At 41.2% G+C, this 20,858-nt stretch overlaps 2 protein-coding genes across 2 annotated transcripts; both read left to right on the top strand.

Annotated features, from left to right (window-relative positions):
* The first annotated feature begins 358 nt into the window (after positions 1-358).
* On the top strand, positions 359-10,522 carry LOC142398544 (uncharacterized). Its single transcript, XM_075482585.1, has 3 exons — positions 359-617; positions 5,153-5,416; positions 9,204-10,522. Exons 1-3 carry the CDS (start codon positions 446-448, stop codon positions 9,863-9,865), a joined length of 1,098 nt encoding a protein of 365 aa, XP_075338700.1. The 5' UTR covers positions 359-445; the 3' UTR covers positions 9,866-10,522.
* Positions 10,523-16,918: 6,396 nt separating this feature from the next.
* On the top strand, positions 16,919-20,540 carry LOC142398533 (uncharacterized). Its single transcript, XM_075482573.1, has 2 exons — positions 16,919-17,165; positions 18,340-20,540. The coding sequence occupies exons 1-2, from the start codon at positions 16,994-16,996 to the stop codon at positions 19,407-19,409; spliced, it is 1,242 nt and encodes a 413-aa protein (XP_075338688.1). The 5' UTR covers positions 16,919-16,993; the 3' UTR covers positions 19,410-20,540.
* The last annotated feature ends 318 nt before the right edge of the window (positions 20,541-20,858 follow it).

The following is a 20,858-nucleotide window of genomic DNA, read 5'->3' as shown; positions in this document are numbered from 1 at the left end:
TACAAAATTTATACAAAATACAATGTTGATTCATTGTGGATTTTCAATTAAAACCATAATTAAATCAGTGACACTCAGTGACACTGAATCCGTGTCGACTGAATAACTTTTGCTCTCATCTGCATTGGAGGTGTCAGTGTAGACAAACTGAGTTTCGTCTTCTTTGACAAGATAAGGAACATGATAAGAAAGGAATTCAATTTATGGAGTTTTTTTTTTTACCTTCAATCGGTCTGTTCCTGCGTGAATCCAGACTGATGGTGGCAGCAACTAACCATGCATGCGTTTAGTGCCATTATAAATACGATGAAGAAGAAACGGAAGCGAGACTTCCGCCGGAAGTAAACAAGACGCTATCGTTGGTGCTGTTTTCTGTCCTCGTGTCGGACTCAGCAGGAGGACGGTCGGGTTGTCTGAGCTGAATATCTGAGTGTGAGCAGCAACAATGTCTTCAGTTCAGCATCTGAGAGAGTTTATCAGCCAGCGACTAACTGCTGCTGCTGAAGAAATATTCTCAGAGTTTGAGAAAACCATCGTCCAGTACGAGGAGGAGATCGGCCGTCAGCGCGGACTGCTGGATATCACCTGGAAACCCCAAATAAAGCTCCACACAGCAGGTAAGGAACACTGTGATGGGCTGAGTGAGTTAAAACCTGAATGTTATTAAAAAAAATCCTAATTTATTAACATTTATTTCAGACTCACAGAGGAAAGTTACGGTGCAGCTGCTGTTACTTTCAGACAGAAATAACATGAATGCATCTGTGTTTAAAAGCGGAAACATTTAGTGTTAAACTCACAGTGTGTAGAAGACACAGGAGAACCTGACTGAGCTAAAACGTGGTTGTTAAACTGAAATATATAAGATGTGAGCTGACTTCCTTGTTTCCTGTTCAAATTTACTGAGGTTTTTAAAAACTAAAATAATTTAATTTAAATCTGACAGAATCGGTTCCTCATTTCTTCTTTTCAAAGTTAAAATCAGTGATGCACCAACCGCAGTTTTCTTGGTTGGTATTTTCATCTTTCTAAGAACCAAAAAGGAAATCTTATCTGTGTTCATCTAACGCTGCTCTTCATTAACTCCGACACCGTTAAAGGACCTTCAATCATCTCCACTGGAACAGACTTTAAATGAAGTGCTCCAGGTGCACCTGGCAGGTGTTCAGTGGCTGTTAACTCATTGGCTGCCAGCCATTTTCAGTGTAGAGACCCATACTGCCAAGTGTTTTACAGTGTTTTGACTGATTTTCCAAGACCCACAGAAAAGTGTCTTATGACTATGTACACACCGAAATTACCAAAAGAAAGAGTAGACTCTCTTCTTTCATCAGGAAAGTTTCTACCATTTTCAGTCCTTTAGTAATAGACAGTAGAACATAGGTTGGTTTCACCAAAAACAGCTGTTTTTGACCAAAACAATGGCGAAAACAAGCTTTTTGTACAAAGAAACCTGTCAAGCAGAACAGTGACTTTGATGCTAACATTTTTTGCTTTAGTGACACCTCAAACATCTGAAAAGTGGTTTCCTTCCATAAAACAGCAAAAACAACACTGAGAAGGTATTTTGATAGCATAGCATTGTCTGAGTCATCAGAACTGTCTGGTGGTGCGCTCCGTTGAGGTGAAATACGCGCACGCCAACGACTCTCTCCGCTTGGCCCGGGTATCTCGTCGGTGGATAGTAGTGGTACACTACTTCTGCTGCACAGAAGGCTCTGTTCGAGCGTTAGCTGCCTAAATTTTTTGTTTTGTCTCGCCGGCGACATTTTCTCCTTCTCCGATCTTGGCAATTATAGTTTACAAACATTTTGATTAGTCTCATTGGCTTCAAAGCCGCTTCAGTCTTCTTCTACAATCTATGTGATCTTTACTCATCTCCCATCCAAAGTGGCACTGCTGCCACCTTGCGGGTAATTTTGCCAGTATATTCTCTGTTTAGTGTTTACAAGCCTAAGATTTAGTGACAAACTCCGCTAGATTGTCCCCCAGCCCGCTCCGTTAAAAAACGCAATTGACTTCTATAGACGTCTTTGGCAGTCAACGGTTGTATTTAAATTGACGTCTATAGATGTCAATGGCAGCCAATGAGTTAACAGCGCCATTCTCAGGAAGTAAATACAAACATATATACGTCAGACTCTGCTGCTCAGTATGTTTCTGTCCACATTTGTGTCAAATGCAACATAAACTCTGTCATGTTGTGTGTTTTTCTGAAAGTGCATCAAGTCTGTATATTAGTCAAATCAAATTTATTTATATACAGTCCCTGACAAAAGTCTTGTCGCTTAGGTACAAGTTGACCTTAAGTGCCCCTCAAATATATGTCTAATCAATTTTTTTTACAAAAAATGGCTAATTTCAATCCCAACAGCTTTTGAAATAATGTTTTGGAGCCAAATGAAACTGCTGAAAAGCATTCTAACGTTTACAGCTTGGTAAAGCCCACTGAGTCAGTTTTTGCAAAGACAAAAGTCTTGTCACCTTGTCATATGATGTCCCCAATCCTAGATTACAGCCACACCTGTGATCAATAATTGATCAATCAATTAGTGGGTGTGTATAAAAAGAACCCCAGCACACCAGACCTTCACATCAACTGTAACTTGACCTAAGATTGACAACATGCCTAAGATTCACCCTGAGACCAAAGCGTTGATTATCAAGAGGCTGAAGACCAGATCCACTGCTGAGGTGGCTGACACCTTCAATGTGTCTCAGCGTCAAGTACAAAGAATAAGAAAAAGATTTGAAAAGACTGGAGATGTTTTTGACAAGTCCAGGTCCGGCAGACCCCCCAAGACAACTGCTCGGGAGGACCGTTTGTTGGTTCGAAAATCCAAGGCCAGCCCCTTTTCCACTGCAGCAGAGCTCCACCAGGCCTGGTCACCTCAAGTCCCTGTGTCAACCAGAACAGTTTGTAGAATTCTGTCTCGAAATGGCCTCCATGGTCGAGTCAGTGTCCAGAAACCAGCACTAAACAAAAGGCAATTAAAAAAACGTGTGGCCTTTGCCAAGGCCCACAGCCTGCTAAAAGGATGGACGCTGGAAAAGTGGCAGAAGGTGGATTTCTCAGATGAATCTTCGGTTGAATTACATCACAGCCGCCGCAAATATTGCAGGAGACCTACTGGTGCCCGCATGGATCCAAGATTCACCCAGAAAACAGTTAAGTTTGGTGGCGGAAAAATCATGGTCTGGGGTTACATCTAGTATGGGGGTGTGCGAGAGATTTGCAGGGTGGAAGGCAACATCAATAGCCTAAAATATCAAGAAGTACTAGCTACCTCTTACATTCCCAACCATAAAAGGGGTCAAATTTTGCAGCAGGATGGTGCTCCATCGCATACTTCCATCTCTACATCAAAGTTCCTCAAGGCGAAGAAGATCAAGGTGCTCCAAGACTGGCCAGCCCAGTCACCAGATATGAACATTATTGAGCATGTCTGGGGTAGAATGAAAGAAGAAGCATGGAAGACCAAACCAAAGAATCTTGATGAACTCTGGGAGGCATGTAAGACTGCACTCTTTGCTATTCCTGATGACTTCATCAATAAATTGTATGAATCCTTGTCGAACCGCATGGACGCAGTCCTTCAAGCTCATGGAAGTCATACAAGATATTGAATATGGATCTCACAGCACCACTACTTAATTCACTGATGTTATGCAACATATTTTTGTATTTGAAGTAAATTATTTGTTCAATTTTCACATTACTATCTGTAGGCGACAAAACTTTTGTCTTGTCAAAATCTGACCTTTCTGTGTTCATTAAATGATCAATCTTTCTTCAGTGAAGTACATTTATTTTAGTATATTAAACATTACTTGGGAGGGTTTTAGCTTTCATATGAGCCATTTCTAAAACCAATGGATTAATTAAAAGTCAGGTTATAAGCTGTTGTTTCTACAAAATGGATAAGTGACAAGACTTTTGTCAGGGACTGTAGCACATTTCATGTACAAACAGTTCAATGTGCTTTACATAAAATAAAAGCATTGCAGCAGGGAGTGCAAAAAGCATTAAAAATACATAAAAGAATATACAAAGAAACAAATAAAATCATTTAAATGAATTTAAAAACAGGCAACAGTCTAGATAAGTTAAAAGATATTTCATGCATAGACACATGAGAACAGAAATGATCTCAGAGCTCTGCTGGCTTTATATTCTCTGAACATATCACAGATGTATTTTGGGCCTAAACCGTTCTGGGATTAGTGTTGAAGTGATTAGATTATACAAATCAGAACTCTGGTTTAAAGAGGACATGATATGATCATTTGCAGTCATTTGATCTGGAGGTTTGCCGAGGGGGCGGGGAAAGAGATGACGGTGGCCGGTGTACGTGCACTACTCCAGCTGCTGGCTCGGAAGCAACAACAACACATAAAAAAGCGAACACTTTGAGGAAAACAACGACGTTTCCAAGCATCAGAAAAAGAGATCCAGACATACATGTTGGACCCAGAATCAGAACCAGAACATCAAAGATCACAGCAGGACGTCTCTGTTTGGTAAATCTGCTCAGTACCTGCAGCTGTGAGTAACTGAACGGTTACATTCAGTTGTCCTGTGTACACATATATAAACACAAAGTACCGTAGCCCCCCCCCAGCTACCTTTTTACTCGGTGTAACCATGATGTTTGTATTACAATCCGTTCATACGTCTGATTCCAACGCAACGCAGACATTTGAAGGTTCAGACTCGTGTCCTTTTAGTGTTGGAACAACCTCGACTTCCAGTTTCAGTCTCCCTGCACAGCCAGCGTTGTACTGGTTCTTGTTCATAAACCTGTCATCTGTGAAGTGAAGCAAACAAATCCAAACCTTTTCCCAGCTGTTGTTGCTGGCAGGAAAATAAAACCACATCCACTGATCGGAGATTTTTGGGTCTTTGGGGAAGCTGAAAAGGGTCAACTTGCCCTCTCAACCAAAAACATACTTTTCTTGAGGAATCTCTGAAGTAGCTGCTCTGAAAAGTACCAGTGGGTCTGTCTTTTCTTGTGCTGGATAACATACACACTGTAGCTGAAAGACATGAATTTCATTTGCGTATGTTAGAGCTATGAATTATAGAACCACGCCGAAGTTCAAATGAAAACATATTCTAAATGTTTTTCTTGTATTTGTTTTGTCCTTCGAGAACTTCCACTGCAGCATGTGCATAAGGAGGAGGACGCTGGTGCTGAGCAGCAGCTCTGTAACCAGGACAGGAGCTCCAGTTTGGACCAGCAGAAACCAGAACCACAGATTCAGAAGAAACAGAAGGGGGGCTGCACCAGTACGGAGGGAGAGCAGCATGGATTGAATCAGGATAATCGTACGATCCAGTATAAAGATGGGATTGGTCATTGGTGCGGACCGCTGGATATTACCTGGATACCCCAAAAACACTTCCACACAGCAGGTATGGAACACTGTGATGGTCTAAATTAACTTACACATTAGTAGCTCCATAAAACTGCATATTTTTAATGTTAAAACCTGTGGTGTACACATATCAAACTGACCCAAATGCTTAGACATCAAATTAGTGATTTCAACCTTTTTGTCATGTCTGACTACTACAAAATGTCACAAAGCGACTGCTGCACATTGGATCTTTACATTGCATCACTTCTGCATCAGACAAGGAGCAGGGCAGCGTAACACGGTCTGTGTTGCAACATGGTGCCAGAACCAGAACCATTTTGGAGCACACTGCAGACTTTGTGAATTGGTACATTCAGTTTGCACTGGAATGTGGAAGAAGCCAGTTTGTCATTCTGACTGCTCAGAATAACTGAACTAAGACACCAATTTATCAGCCATGTCGTTCTCAAGATTAGCTTCTGAGGTAAAGTTGAAGTTAGCTGCCAAATGGTGACCCACAGCGAGCTAAATTTAGTTTAGAAAATGAAGGCCATCGGGAGAATTTGCCCTTTCTCTTCGTCGTGTATTGTAATGACTTACAGTTGTTCTACTTTTTCTCAGTTACACTACCATACTTACCATAACTTTTAATGTAGAGCTGGAGTGGTTAAAGGCTTTTGAAAGGACAGTAGCAATGTCTGTTTTTCCACAAGGGAGCAAGAGTCAGTGGACCAAAGTCTGGGAATCACAGTTCATTACTCTACCAATCCAAGTTTGCAAGTGGCATCTACTGTTCTGTGGTCTGCTGGGGGAGCAGCATCAGTGCCAGAGATGCAAGCAGGCTCAACAAACTCATCCATGAGGCCAGAAAAATCACTGAACAGAACTTAAAGATGTTTGACACTTTAAAGTTCAGGAGGTCACTGAACAAACTGTTCCTCATGACAAACGACCCATCACACCCCAGAGGGACAGCTCATTCATTCTGACAGTGTTCTCTTTCACCACATCATTGTAAAACAGCTCTTCTGTGTAACAGGTACACACATTTACACTTAACATCTATGTATAGTGTTGCTATAAATATGTTAATACTACTGCCATCTGTAGCATTACACCTGTTATATACTGTTCTCTTTTGCAGTCTGTCTGTATTGAACGTTTCACTGTTTTTTACTGATTACCGTCCACACCCATCTTGACATAACTTTTGAATCTTGTGACCATCTGTAAGTACAGTATTTTTTTTAGTTTATATTGATCATTGTTGGGGCCTGCCATAGCATTGCATAGGAGAGCTTCGCAATGCTATGCAGTGCCTCCATGCAAATGCATGGCAAGGCACCTATTACTATTCCGTTGGCAAAAGTCTATGGGATTTAACATTGAAAACGTGTCTGTCTATTTATTTATATATATATTTATTCTTCCGTCCACATTAATGCGGGCCCTATGGGCCCGCACATCCCAACAATATATATATATCAAAACGACCGGCTCGATGAGTTTTCGCGGGCTATTACTTTTATTGAAGATTGGAGTTACCATGGTGACGTAATAAGCAAAAAACAACCCCCCAAAGCCCCCCTAGGAATAAACGGGGATGACCTGGAAAAATCATAAAAAACCCTAAATTTTGAGCAGTTACTGTGTCATCATAGCCTGGGAATTCCCATGCTGCTTTGCGCTCGATTTCATTCTCACTGCAAAGTCAGCCTGGAAACCACCGCCCTTATTTTTGCTAGAGTTTGGGAACCAATCACAGAACGGGGGGGGGGCAGCAAGACGATGACGACGTCTATGCGCTACACCGAAGCTTGTAGAGCGTTAATCCAACATGACAGCGGACACAACGTTACCGTTCAATGCAGCCTTAGAAAGTGTTTCGGAGTAGATTCCACCCTAGGGTCATTTGAACCGTGACATCCAGCCAAGTAGCCCACCCGAAGTTTTTCCGATATTGGCTGAACATCAGCTGAGTTACCGAGTTATCCCGAATAGCTTAGTACAAGCGCTAACGGACCCTGGCAGTATCTCCAAAATTACCACACTAAAATCACATGTCATGACACGAAACTTCTACAGTTGTACAAATATGGTCTGTACTCACAAAACGATGCATTTGGAAGTTTGTACATAGTCCAGGAGTTTATTATTATCATCAACACAAGCCTGATAGCTTTTCTGCTGCTAAAGCTTCGTTGACGTCACTTCTGGGAGCTGGGAGCTTCAAAGTAAGATGAGGGTTGATCTACTACTGTAGACAACAAAGCAAGGCTGCTCAATTTCTCCATTATTAAAATAAATTCACAACTCTACAACATAAAAATTCATGTAGAATATAGCATATAGGCCTACTTTGTTGTCAATTTGAGTAGCTTAGAGCGCAAGTTTACTTTTGTTTTCCATTTTTTTTTCTTCTTCCTCGTCGAATTTCTGTCGTCATCTGGTATAAGTGATACAATTGGCTATGAATCGCGCGCAAAGCAGCATGGGAAGAACCTGACGTCATTTGATAGACATTCGTAGCGCCCAATAAACGGCTCTAGGCATTCGTAAACCACGCCTCAAATACAAGAAAATGCACACCTAGTTCCCAGACCACCATCTCATCGAGATTGTGGACGCGTCAGCCAGGCTAGTGTCATCATGCATTAACCTAGAAACGCCATTAAAATGTTAGTTTGTAGATACGTCCGTGCTGTGTTCAGAAGTGAAGACGCCATGTCGATACCTGCTACGGATTTCCCACAGCATGCCTCCAAGCGACCCAAAGTTTTGGCCAAAATCTGAAAAATTTGAATTTTTAGAGCACAACTGCCATTTCATTAGAGTGTGGGAAGAGCAAGAGTTCTGACCTCAGATTAATTTTCGAATCGCCCTCACGCCTACAAATATCGCTCCAATGCCATTATGTACTGTCATAATATAGGCACGCATGTTGGGATTCATAAAATGTTTTCATATTTCATATAGGGCTGACCGTTTGCTCTCAGAGCCCCTTAGAGCAAAGTGATGTCGGGGTTCAAAGACCTCAAATCCCCATTTTAATTCATCCAATTCTCAGAATCTCAGCAGCTCCTGCAGCCCTTCTTTCTCTCATCTGTGCTTTCACTGTGAATGTGCTACAGATCTGAAACGCAGGAATATTGAAGTCCAAAGGCGTCCCTCGCTCATTCTGCGAGAATTTTTTCCGTAGCTCTTACGGTTTCCGAATGGGAAGCATCTGTTCGTAGAGGTTTTCTTGGCTCTGAGAAGCCTGAGTCTCATATAATTAGTGTAGCCGCAGCTGGGGCACCTTAGCTGTCAGTTAAATGTTACCATAGAAACAAGGCTATTAGTGGCCCACCCAGTCCTTTGCCGATTTAAAGATACAGTTCGCCACTTTAAAGATACAGTTCGCCGCTTTAAAGGGACAGAACGCCTCTGTAAAGGGACAGTTCGTCTCTTTAAAGGGACAGTTCGGCGCTTTAAGAAGAAGCATCCATGTCATCCTTTGATGCCGTTTAGGCTTGAATGCTTCTTCTTTAGGCCTTGCGAACCATTCCTGAGCAGCCGTGATTGGTTGAGCGATACGCACACTTTGGCAGGCCCCTTCTAAATTTCTTCAGAAATTTTCTAGTTTACTATTGTAATTTCTTTAAGAATATCACATGCACAAGATATTTTTGTCTTTTGTGCCATTCCTTTACTGTATTGTTGTCATAAATAATCATTCAGAAACTATTAACAGATTGACTGTAAGAATTCATGAGTTACTCATTCAGATCTTTAATTTGATAAAACAAGACTATATGTGTTTACAGCAGTACGCTTTTTCTTATGTCTCTCTGTAACTCCAGACCTCCCACAACAATTTGTCAGTGAGGAGGAGGAAGTTCTCACTGACCAGCAGCTCTGTAACCAGGATAGGAAATCCACTCTGGACCGAGAGGAACCAGAACCTCTACAAATTAAAGAGGAAGAGGATGAACTCTGCACAAGTCAGGACGGAGAAGTGCTTGTTCTAAAGAAGGAGACTGATACTTTTATGGTAACTCCTGTTTATGAGGAAAGTGGCCACAGTTATTCAGAACCAAACAGTAACCAGCTCCTCTCTCACAACTCTGCTTCATCAGTATTAAATAGACATATAACTATATACGCAGACGAGAAGAAACCATTTGCTTGCAATACTTGTGGGAAACGATTTTCTTACTTATCATTAATGAAGTATCACAAAAGAATACACACAGGTGAGAAGCCATATTCTTGCAAAGAATGTGGAAGAAGTTTCACTCAAAGCAGTGCTTTGAGTGTTCACATGAGAACTCACACAGGTGAGAAGCCATATTCTTGCAAAATATGTGGAAAAAGATTCAGTTCAAGTACTAGCCTGTTGCACCACATACGAACTCACACAGGTGAGAAGCCATATTCTTGCAAAATATGTGGGAAAAGTTTCATTCAAAAATCCAACTTGAAATGCCACAAGAAAAACTCACACAAATGTGGAATTTATTAAAGTCAGCATTAAAGAGCCTTTTGATGATTTTCGATAAAATATGGGTAAGTTTGGCATACTATGGATAGGGTCCAATGAAACATGAGGATTCTAAGACATGTACAGATGTGTTCTAGCTCTTCCACCTTCAGTATATTGTACATAATGTCTTTAAATACTGAAAGGTTTCCTCAGAATTATTCAATCTGGATCCCATAATTATCTTCCCTTACAATTACGAGTTAATCTTTGACATTTGTCTTCAGATATTCTGTGTCAGTAGCAAATTAAAGGTATTTTGGGAAGCCAATTTTTAATTTAAAACGAACCAATTTTTAAAATTGTCATAATTTTCTTATGTTAATTTCATAAATTTATTGAGTCACTAGATGTTAACTTGACTCCATTAAATTCAACTTTTAACACATCATATACCGTAAATTGCATTTTTGGATTGTGATTGTGTGTCTTAGGGTTTTTTGTAAAAAAGTTTAATTTCTCTCAAAGCGTGATGATGAGTATTTCTTTTAGTGTTGGTTATTAAAGCTGATGGATTAAATGATTTTTCTAACTATGATCATCATCAGACTAAGTGCTAGTACTGTATACAGTGATTAGTACCTGCTGTTTTCCTGATCTCATGTATTGATTCCAACAATAAATCTTAGTATAGTGAAATTGTCAGAATACCAGATTCATACTGAAGTCACGAACTGTGGTTCTACTGGATGGAGATCAGTTGTCTGAAAACATAAACATGAATTCTGATCAAATCCAGAGTGTTTGCAGCATCATGTAGTTGTTTTCTTGTTGATGTGGATCTGCTGCTCATGTGAATCCTCCCACAGTGTTTCATTAGCAGCTGGAACCACAGTGACTCTGATAAAACAGGAATTAGCAGAATCCATCTGATATGAAGCTGTGGTTTGAACACCACTTCCCTCCTCTTTGAAGAGTAGTCAGATATCCGAGTTCAGGTCAGTTCAGTGGATGTAGCTGATGTTTGGGAGCCATATCGATTATCTGGAATATATTCAGCTGTGGAGCCTTTTGCTCCTTTCAGGAGTATAAACTGAGGAGCCTGAAGGTCAGAATGATGTTTGTACCAGTAAAGCAAAACACCACTGTAATCTGTCTGATATGTACATGTGAGAGTGATTGTCCTTCTCTTCCACTGACTTCATCTTGTTGAGGAGAGATTGTGTCTCCAGCTATTAGTCCTGGAAAAAGTAGAGAAAATGAAGCCATTAGACTAACACTATCCATGAGGCTGAGAGGAGAAGACAGTGGGAAATGTCACCTGTACAGTGTTACTCTGTGGACATTCACAACTAAATCAACTGTAGAACTCTGTCAGATTAATTTACAAGATGATCCAAACATGATTTTCATTCTATCAGAGCAAAGGAAGAAGAAAAGTAGTGAAATGCAGTCTGTATATCTGGTTAATGCAACAGCTTCAACAAAACTTTAATCCCCCTTCTTAAACTCACCTTTAAAGCGGAAGTCTGCAACTCTTTTTCAAGCATAATGCCTGGAACTGTCCGGGGATTCTGAAAGTAGTACATTAAATACCCCAATACAAAAAAAAATGAGTTCTCTAGGTCCCCTATATGTCCCGCTAGGTCCCTCCAAAGCCAGCAGGTTTGTTTACAAAATTGCAGACCGGACTGGTAAAAGGTAACCAGTCAGGTTATGAGCTGGGCTCTGCTGCCTGTCAATCACCGATTGTGCACGCGTGATACAAGGTAGGCTCGTCCCCACACTTATTTATCTAGACTATTGAACTTCATTACGGGCTAGTCTACTTACTGTGTCTTCCATGATCGCAAATGACAGGTGAGTTGATGAATGAGGAGTCGTGTAGGCGCATCTGGCGTGCACGTAGACGTGCACGAGTTCTCATGTGTTTTGAAGGGGCGGGACAGGAAGTTGAATAACTTTTTATTTTTCGGTTAAAAAATAAGCATTTCTTGCATTTTTCGACTACGGAGGTCACCGTTTTCAACTTCAAGCGTTCTGATAGATCATGTAAACTCTTAAAATGCCAAAAAGTAGGACTTTACGTATGACAACAACAAATCTTGCAGACTGCAGCTTTAACGTGAGATAGAAGCAAAAAGAGGTAAAGCAACATGTCTTTGGAGTTTTTAAAGCCAGACAGACAGCAGATGAACAATGTTCTTCCACTGCAGTAGAATGAGGAAGAAATAATGTCATTGGATGAGCTGAAGTTCAGTGGGCGGGGCCCATTACCTGTTGTTACAGCCTGGCTCACTGACTGCAACATAGAGGGAGACAGACACGAGGTGGCGGGCTAGAAAACTTAATTTATTTTAAAAGAAAACATAAGTAATTTAACAGATCATCTGAAAATCAGTGATTCAGTGGTGTAATGTGTGTATGGGCGCATGTGGTAGTGTATGTGCAAAAGAAACACATAAACTATAGGACAAGCTCATGCTGCTCAGGTGCTGTCTGTCAAGGTGACGGCAACAAGAGAGCCACCAGACTGCAAGCTGAGGCAGCTATTCTAAAGGTAGAGCATATTCTTGCAAAGTATGTCAGAAAAGTTTCAGTCAGAGTAATAGTTTGGCTGATCATGTGCAAATACACACAGGTGAGAAGCCATATTTTTGCAAAGAATGTGAAAGAAGTTTCGTTCAAAGGGGTGCTTTCAGTGTTCACATGAGAACTCACACAGGTGAGAAGCCATATTCTTGCAAAATATGTGGGAAAAGTTTCATTCAAAAATCCAACCTGACATGCCACAAGAAAAACTCACACAGATGAGGAATTTATTAAAGTCAGCATTGAAGAGCCTTTTGATGATTTTTGATCAAATATGTGTAAGTTTGGCATACTATGGATAAACAAGTTTTTGACCAGTTTCCGCTCTACTTCCTAAACTCCTCCCGTCGATGCTTTCCACTTCCGTTCTGGCGGGCTCCGGTTTGTTTTGCTAGCTAGCTCCGATATCGAAGGAGTGAGAAAAAGGATGGAAAACCTTAAGAGAAAAAGTGGTTCGGGAACGACGTGCAGTAGTTGGCTGTACAAACTCAAGAAAGCACTTGAACGAGTGGTTAGATAGAGTGCTTTGACCACAAACCAGCCACGAAGAGGCAATGTTCATGTCCTCCGTTGTTTACATTTTTTCGCAAGCCTGATTCCGACTCGGAATCACGGGCCTGGCTGAAGGCATTGTGTGGGGTCGTTTTGTATTTCACTTTTTAATACCTGTTAGGATTAAATAAATGATCTTTCTAGTTGAAGCCATTTGTTTCTCTCCGTTCCATCCATCTGTTCTTGACTCGCTCTCGTCTCGATCACGTGATGCATCAACGCTGATATTAAACCCACGAACCGAGCAAAATGAGTCAAAAACAGGCGTGTTTGGAAAGGTGCTTCCCAGTGAGGAGACAGAAGAAGAGGCTGTGACCACCAAGAAAAAGAAAGCTGCATTTTGAAGGCATGTTTAAGCGTTACCATAGCGACCAGAGAGCGTTAGGAGGCAGAGTCGTTATATCAGGAGGACGCTGCTAATAAAGTTACAAACAAGTACACAGTGGATTCAAGTTTATTATTATATTTACTAAATACCACAGTGTCTGTGTTGGTTGTATCGTTTTATTTTGTAGTATTTATCCGCCACACCATGAAAATATTGTCTGACATTAAACCGGTCCATGAGGCAAAAAAGGTTGGAGACCGCTGCCGTATTGAACTCAAACGAAGCGAACACGCACACTTTAGGATCCAAGGAAACATGAGTATTCAGTGGTGTAATGTATGTACGGACGCATGTGGTGGTGTATGTGCAAAATAAACACATAAACTATAGGAGGAGCTCATGTTGCTCAGGTGCTGTCTGTCTAGGTGACAGCAACGAGAGAGCCACCAGACTGCAAGCTGAGGCGGCAATTCCAAAGGTAGAACACTCTGGGCGCAGGTGTGTCCCATCCCACTAACAACCCTCCTGCAGAGAGATGGAGAAAAACAGCAGCAACAAGAAAAGCTGGTGCAGGGGGGTAGAAGCAAAAAGAGGTAAAGCAACATGTCTTTGGAGTTCTAAAGGCTGATTTATGCTTCAGACGCAAAGCCTCTGACGCTCGGACGCATAGCCTCTGCGAGCGTCAAAATCTTGACCACTCCCCCACGCAGAGGCTCCGTGCGCGTTCTCGTGCACCTCAGAAAAATCCTGACTACACGTCGGACGGACGCAAACCCACGCAGAGCTCAAGCGGAAGTGCACAGACAGAAAGCAGCTGTGATTGGTCCTTGGTATGCCTTTCCGGTTGTCTGTGTGGCTTCCTCCTTTGCATTTTCGCCAACTCCAATAAAAGAAGCTATTCTTCTTCGATGTCGAGCAACTCCAGAGGTCCGTTTCACGTAGCAGGTTTAGTGAAAACTCTGAGTTGGTTAACCCTGAAATGAGGGAAACCCTGAGTTTTCCGTTTCACAAAGGGAGGTAACTCAACCCTGAGAAAGAGGGGTAACTCTAGCCTGTTTCACAAAGAGAGGTAACTTAACCTCTCGGTCAGTTACCGTAGTAACAGACTCTCTGAACCTAACCTGGTCGGGACCAGGTTTTATTCAAGAAACCTTGAGTTTCTTTCTGTCTCCGCCCTCTTTCAGCCACACACGCCATTTGATTTCCTCATTCATTCAGTCAGCAGAGCGAGTTCTTCTACTTCTAGAAGTCCATTAGGCACAGTAGGAGGCGACTTTTTTCACGAACATGTCCTTTTGACAATGATCCCGTGGATGAAGGTGCAGCATTACTGCGCAGAGAAATAAATATTCATCGGAGATGGTTATCAGACCGCGCATAGATTTTTGCATTTACAGACAATTATCTTTTTGAGCGGCACCATCAGAATTTTGTTGGGACAAAAGAAAAAAAGACATAAAAGACAAATAAATATTTGTATGAATAGGCTTAAAAATGATATATTATATTTTATAAAGGCACTTGTGTCTTGGGGGTGGATTCCCTCAGCCACTGGCCTTCCGTTAGAGGTGGTGGTGCTGGGCACCACCCGTTTTACGGGCATCTGCCTTCTTTCTGTTGGCTCAGTAAGTTTAAATAGGCTTAAGTATTTAACAGAACATGATATAGCTGAGAAGACACAGTTTATGTGTGTGAAAACAGCATCATGTTGGGAATAAAATAACTGCACAGTCAAATAGCCACTTAATATTTATTTTACAGTGTAAAACATGATCAAAATGAGGTACTTCCATGCCGAGGTCTCACCTGTTTGAACAATGTTTTTATATTTCATCTTAAACTGCTGCCAAGTGCGCTTCTCCCCTGCGGGATTGCACCTAAATGAAATAAATGAATGGGCTACCATTCAAGCAGTTTCCCCTGTAATATTATTGTGATTGCAAAGGACTACATTTAAACTTACACTTTTGCTGCTGCAACGGTGCACTTCTTTCTAAAAACGTATTGAAACTCGCCGTATGAGCGCATTAAGATTTCCAATTCGAGGTTGGTGAAAAACGAGATCAAGATCTCGTTGATCTTTACTTCTTCATTTCTATGTTGTCTTTGTCATCAGTCTATTGACTCAACAATCAGTGCTTTAACAGTGTGTGAGTCCCTCTAGTGGATGTTGTGGAGTATTGTGTTGTCTTTGCGCCAAAGGTTTTTGTACAGAGTTTTGGTGTTTCCTGTCACTGTGGGCTGCAGAGCACAGTAGTACACAGCAGAGTCTGTCACTGCAGCAGAGGAGATCACCAGATCAAACTCCCTTTTCTCTTTCTTATGTTTTAAAGAAAACCTTTCTTCTTTTTCATCTGAAAATCCTCCGATGACAAGCTGTGGAGCTGAACCACAATTCTGTCGGTACCAGCAGAGATAATTTACAGAGCCTGAATAGTTGCAGGAGAGAGTCACATCGTCTTCTTCCAAACCCATCAGTGCATCTTTAAATGGTGTCAGTAAATCCTCAGAGGATCCTGAAAACAACAAAGACAGATTTCAGCATGATCTTTTGATTTGAATTCTTTCTCTGTAATCTAAGTTTAGTTTAATAAAAAGGGAATCCAAACATCAACTAAATGTTTTTCATGTTTATCCTCCATTTTAAAATCTGGCTCCATCTTCTATTGACTTACCCGTCTGAAAGGAGACGATCATCATCCAAATGAAAAGCAGAAACATTATTTTCACTTGTACTGAGTGAACAGCAGAGAGAACACAGCAGCTCCTCAGTTACAACATGAAGCCTTTCATATTCAGCTGTGTAGCTCCTCCTCCTGCTGTGTTCTGTTTCCATTCAGGCTGATGGAAGCTTTAGAAATGTCAGTGATGCTGCACTCATCAGCACCATCATCATGGTAAGTAACTTTACTTAAGCTCTAAGCTAAACAGAAAGATGGAGGCACAACAAGAGACCAGCTGATAACATGAAAAGGGTCAGATTAGCAGGGCCGAGGCTATGTGGAGGCCCAGGTTCAGAGACATTTTTATTCAAGTTTAATTTGGTCTTCATGAACTGAGCTGTTACTGTGGAGGACAGTGGTCAAAGACATGACCCTGAGACAATGATCCACGAGAAGGCGGTATGTCTCTCAGCTACAGAAAGGGTTCATTTTCACGAAATATAAATGTAAACATATAACATTTAGAAGCAGGAGTGGCTGGTATGAATGGGTTAGCCACAAAGTGTCAGTGTGGTCCAATTTTCATTTTCTCATCAGCGGTTGCCTTTTCTGAAGTCTTAAGAATTTTTCCAACCATCTTACTTTCATCGTATCGTGCTTTTTTTTCAGGGGAACCCAACAGCAGGTTGTTTTTTTCTTTTACTATTTGACTGGGGCCCACATCCCCCAGATGAGTGTTAGAAGATGGATGGATATCTTTTATTGGCCCTGTAGCTGTTGTTGTTGCTCTTGTTCAGACACGTGTTTTATCAATGAGGAATGTAGAATTATTACTTCTGCTAGAAAATGAATGAAAGTATGATCAAAGCGGAAAAGAAAATTAAATGCAATTCCCTTGCACCGGAACTTCACAGTGTGACACCCGCCGGAAGTAAATAACGAAACGGCGCTAGCAGCGTTTTCTGTCCTCGTGTCGGACTCAGCAGGAGGACGGTCGGGTTGTCTGAGCTGAATATCTGAGTGTGAGCAGCAACAATGTCTTCAGTTCAGCATCTGAGAGAGTTTATCAGCCAGCGACTAACTGCTGCTGCTGAAGAAATATTCTCAGAGTTTGAGAAAACCATCGTCCAGTACGAGGAGGAGATTGACCGTCAGCGCGGACTGCTGGATATCACCTGGAAACCCCAAATAAAGCTCCACACAGCAGGTAAGGAACACCGTGATGGGCTGAGTGAGTTAAAACCTGAATGTTATTAAAAAAAATCCTAATTTATTAACATTTATTTCAGACTCACAGAGGAAAGTTACGGTGCAGCTGCTGTTACTTTCAGACAGAAATAACATGAATGCATCTGTGTTTAAAAGCGGAAACATTTAGAGTTAAACTCGCAGTATGTAGAAGACACAGGAGAAACTGACTGAGCTAAAACATGGTTGTTAAACTGAAATATAAGTTGTGAGCTGACTTCTTTGTTTCCTGTTTAAAATTTACTGAGGTTTTTAAAAACTAAAATAAGTCATTTAAAATCTGACAGCATCGGTGCCTCATTTCTTCTTTTCAAAGTTAAAATCAGTGATGCACCAACAGCAGTTTTCTTGGTTGGTAATTTAGTATTTGTTTGGTAACTACCAGTAACTTTTGTAACTTAAAGGAGACATAGTGTGAAACTCCCTTCTTCCTGTTCCTGGGAGCAGGTATCAGGGTGTCTGAAGTCATCAGCAGGTGTAAAACTTCCGAAAAACACAACCCTGGTATTTATTTGGTTCCCCTTCTGGTGGAAATCTTCTGCTGTCAGCTGTACTGAGGAGCATGCATCTTCCATCCAGCAGCAGCCTCAGAGCATATCAGAGCCCAGTGGATAAACTCTATCTGAGGCTAATGTTCCAGCAGAGTTAGCTAGAGACTGTGTATGTGCAGCAACCACTTTTCATCCCACTGTTTTAACAACTTGGTGCAGTTCAACAGTGGACTGAAGAAACTGAGCCAAAAGGAAGGATCAGTTCCAACTCTGAGCCTGAACATTTTGTTTGTTGTCTCTAAAAGCTGACTTTAAACGGGATGATGCATTAATCAGGCAGCACCTTTTGTGGAACCTCAAGAAGAATAAGTTAGTAATAATTAGTCGGACTCATGTCATCCAGAAAATTATTCAAGCTATTTCTGCTAAAGGTGGTTCTACAAGTTGTTGGATCATTAGGTCGACTTTTATACACACTGTTTCTGCATTTTTGTCTGATTTTTCAGACCTGATAAGGACCAGATGACATATCCTGATATGTAAAACCTCAGAATTGACTGATGATTTTTTTTTTTTGTTATTTACCTGACTGTATTGCCTCTCTGCAGTAACATTTTACCTTTTGTCCCTTTGTATTTCCAGACCTCTCACAGCAACATGTCATTGCAGAGGAGAACATTCTTTCTGACCAGCAGCTCTGTAATCAGGAGGGGAACTCTAGTCTGAACCAGAAGGAACCAAAACTTCCACAGTTGAAAGAGGAACAGTACGAAGCAGAACCGCCACAGTTTAAAGAAGAACAAGAAGAACTCTGCCCCAGTCATGAGGGAGAGCAGTTTTTAATAAGACAAAAGACTGATTTTCTTATGATGAATCCTGCTTATGAGGAAAGCGACCACAAGAATTCAGAACCAAACAGTAATCAGCTCCACTCTCACAACTCTGCTTTGTCAGTGTTAAAAGGGCAAATAACTGAATACACAGATAAGATTGAGCCTTACACTTGCAATGCTCTTGGGAAAAAAGTCTCTCACTTATCATTGATGAAATATGACAAAATTAGTCACACAGGTGAGAAGTTATATTCTTGCAAAATATGTGAGAAAACATTCAGTCTAAATAGCAGTTTGTTGCGTCACATGAGAACTCATACAGGTGAAAAGCCGTATTCTTGCAAAGTATGTGAGAAAAGTTTCAGTCAACGTAGCATTCTGTTGTCCCACATGAAAACTCACACAGGTGAGAAGTTATATTCATGCAAAATATGTGGGAAAAGATTCAGTGTAAGTAGCAGTTTGTTGCGTCACATGAGAACCCACACAGGTGAAAGGCCGTATTCTTGCGAAGTATGTGAGAAAAGTTTCAGCCGAAAAAGTCATTTGCTGTCCCACATGACAACTCACACTGGTGAAAAGCCTTATTCTTGCAAAGTATGTGAGAAAAGATTCAGTCTAAGTAGCATTCTGTTGCGTCACATGAGAACCCACACAGGTGAGAAGTTATATTCTTGCAAAATATGTGGGAAAAGATTCAGTCTAAGTTGCAGTTTGTTGCGTCACATGAGAACCCACACAGGTGAAAGGCCGTATCCTTGCAAAATATGTGAGAAGCGTTTCAGTCGACAGCATAGTCTTTTGTGCCACATGAGAACTCACACAGGTTTAAAGACATTTTCTTGCAAAGTGTGTGAGAAAAATTTTCAATCACAGTAAAAGTTTGGTTGATCATCTTAGAATACAAACAGATGAGAAGCCATATTTTTGCAACACATGTAAGACGAGTTTTAGTCGACATTACGGTCTTTTGCGTCATGACTCACAGAAGTAAAGCCTGATTTATGGTCGGTGACGCAAGACGCAACGCAAGCCCTTGCGCGGTTGCAAGCCCCCCCTTGCGTGCTTGCGTGTGTCACCTCAATTTTCTAAACTTCACGCAAGCGCAAGCCACTGGCTGTGTTCGAAACCGCCTACTACATACTTGAAAACGGCATACTCATCGATCAGACAGTATGCAGAGCGTTTACACACAGTGCACTTCACTCCTGCCCGAGCCGAAATCAGCCGACTTGAAAAGCTGATTTCGCTTAAGCTATAAACTCTGTAAATATATAACTTTAGCGACATTTGAAACATTTTCAGGCGAGAAAGTAGTCGTTTAGACCCCCAAGGTGTTGAAAATCTGACAGAATACCGGCTATTTACAAGAAGAAGAAGAAGCATGAATCCAGTCGAAGAGGGACTTGCCGAAGAGGTCCTGGTGGTGAATTTCCTTTCATCGTAGTAGGCTTGTCATTGAAAAAACCCGCTACTCCACCTACTGTCCTTGCGGTGAATCGCCACGCAGCACCGCCGACAAAGCAAAATGAAGCATAAACGTCTCGAGCCATTAACACAAGCGCAATACGCAAGGGCAGTTAAAAGAGGTATAACTCAGCCTTAAGAAGCCATAATCTTGTCAAATATTGGGAAAGATCTTGCCTAAATACCCATTTGTTGCATCACATGAGAACTCACACAGTTGGGAAGTTGTATTCTTGCAACGTGAAAAATTGCTGGTTAAAGAGTTTCAGATTAACAGAACTGTTTAGACATTTTATTGCAGTTTAAGTTTGTGTCACATTGAGCAAAATGTGTCCAATGAAATAAAAGATGTCAATCATAATTATGGCATATGGATCCCAATACTCCATGTCCTTTCAATTACAAGTACATTTTTGTTGAATTGTTTTAATGTAAAGTATTTTTTCAGGATACATTTGGATTTAAACCTACAGTTTATAGTTTGATCTTTTGTTTAACATGTGACTTTATATTTATTGATTAAAAAAAATTTATCCGTCACAAGATGTTTGTCTGTTTTTATTAAACTTAACTTTCAATAAATCATATACTGCACAGGATTTGATGATTGTGATCCTGTGTCCAGGGCCTCGGTCGGGCTCAGCTCAAAGAAGAATCAGGAAGTCACCTCCATGTGGGCCTACCACTCGCGGTGAGGAATTTCAAGGTCGGGTGTAGTGTGAGCTTGTTGGTAGGTGAAGTCGGTGGCCTGGGTGAGCTGATCCCTGGCGTTGCAAACTTGCTGTAGGAACGTGGAATGTCACTTCGCTGGTGAGGAAAGAGCCTGAGGTGGAGCGGTACCAACTTGATATAATTGGACTC

Source organism: Odontesthes bonariensis, chromosome 14 (genome assembly GCF_027942865.1).
Source record: "Odontesthes bonariensis isolate fOdoBon6 chromosome 14, fOdoBon6.hap1, whole genome shotgun sequence".
Classification (NCBI taxonomy): Eukaryota; Metazoa; Chordata; class Actinopteri; order Atheriniformes; family Atherinopsidae; genus Odontesthes; species Odontesthes bonariensis.
This window is presented reverse-complemented; position numbering and strand designations above follow the sequence as displayed.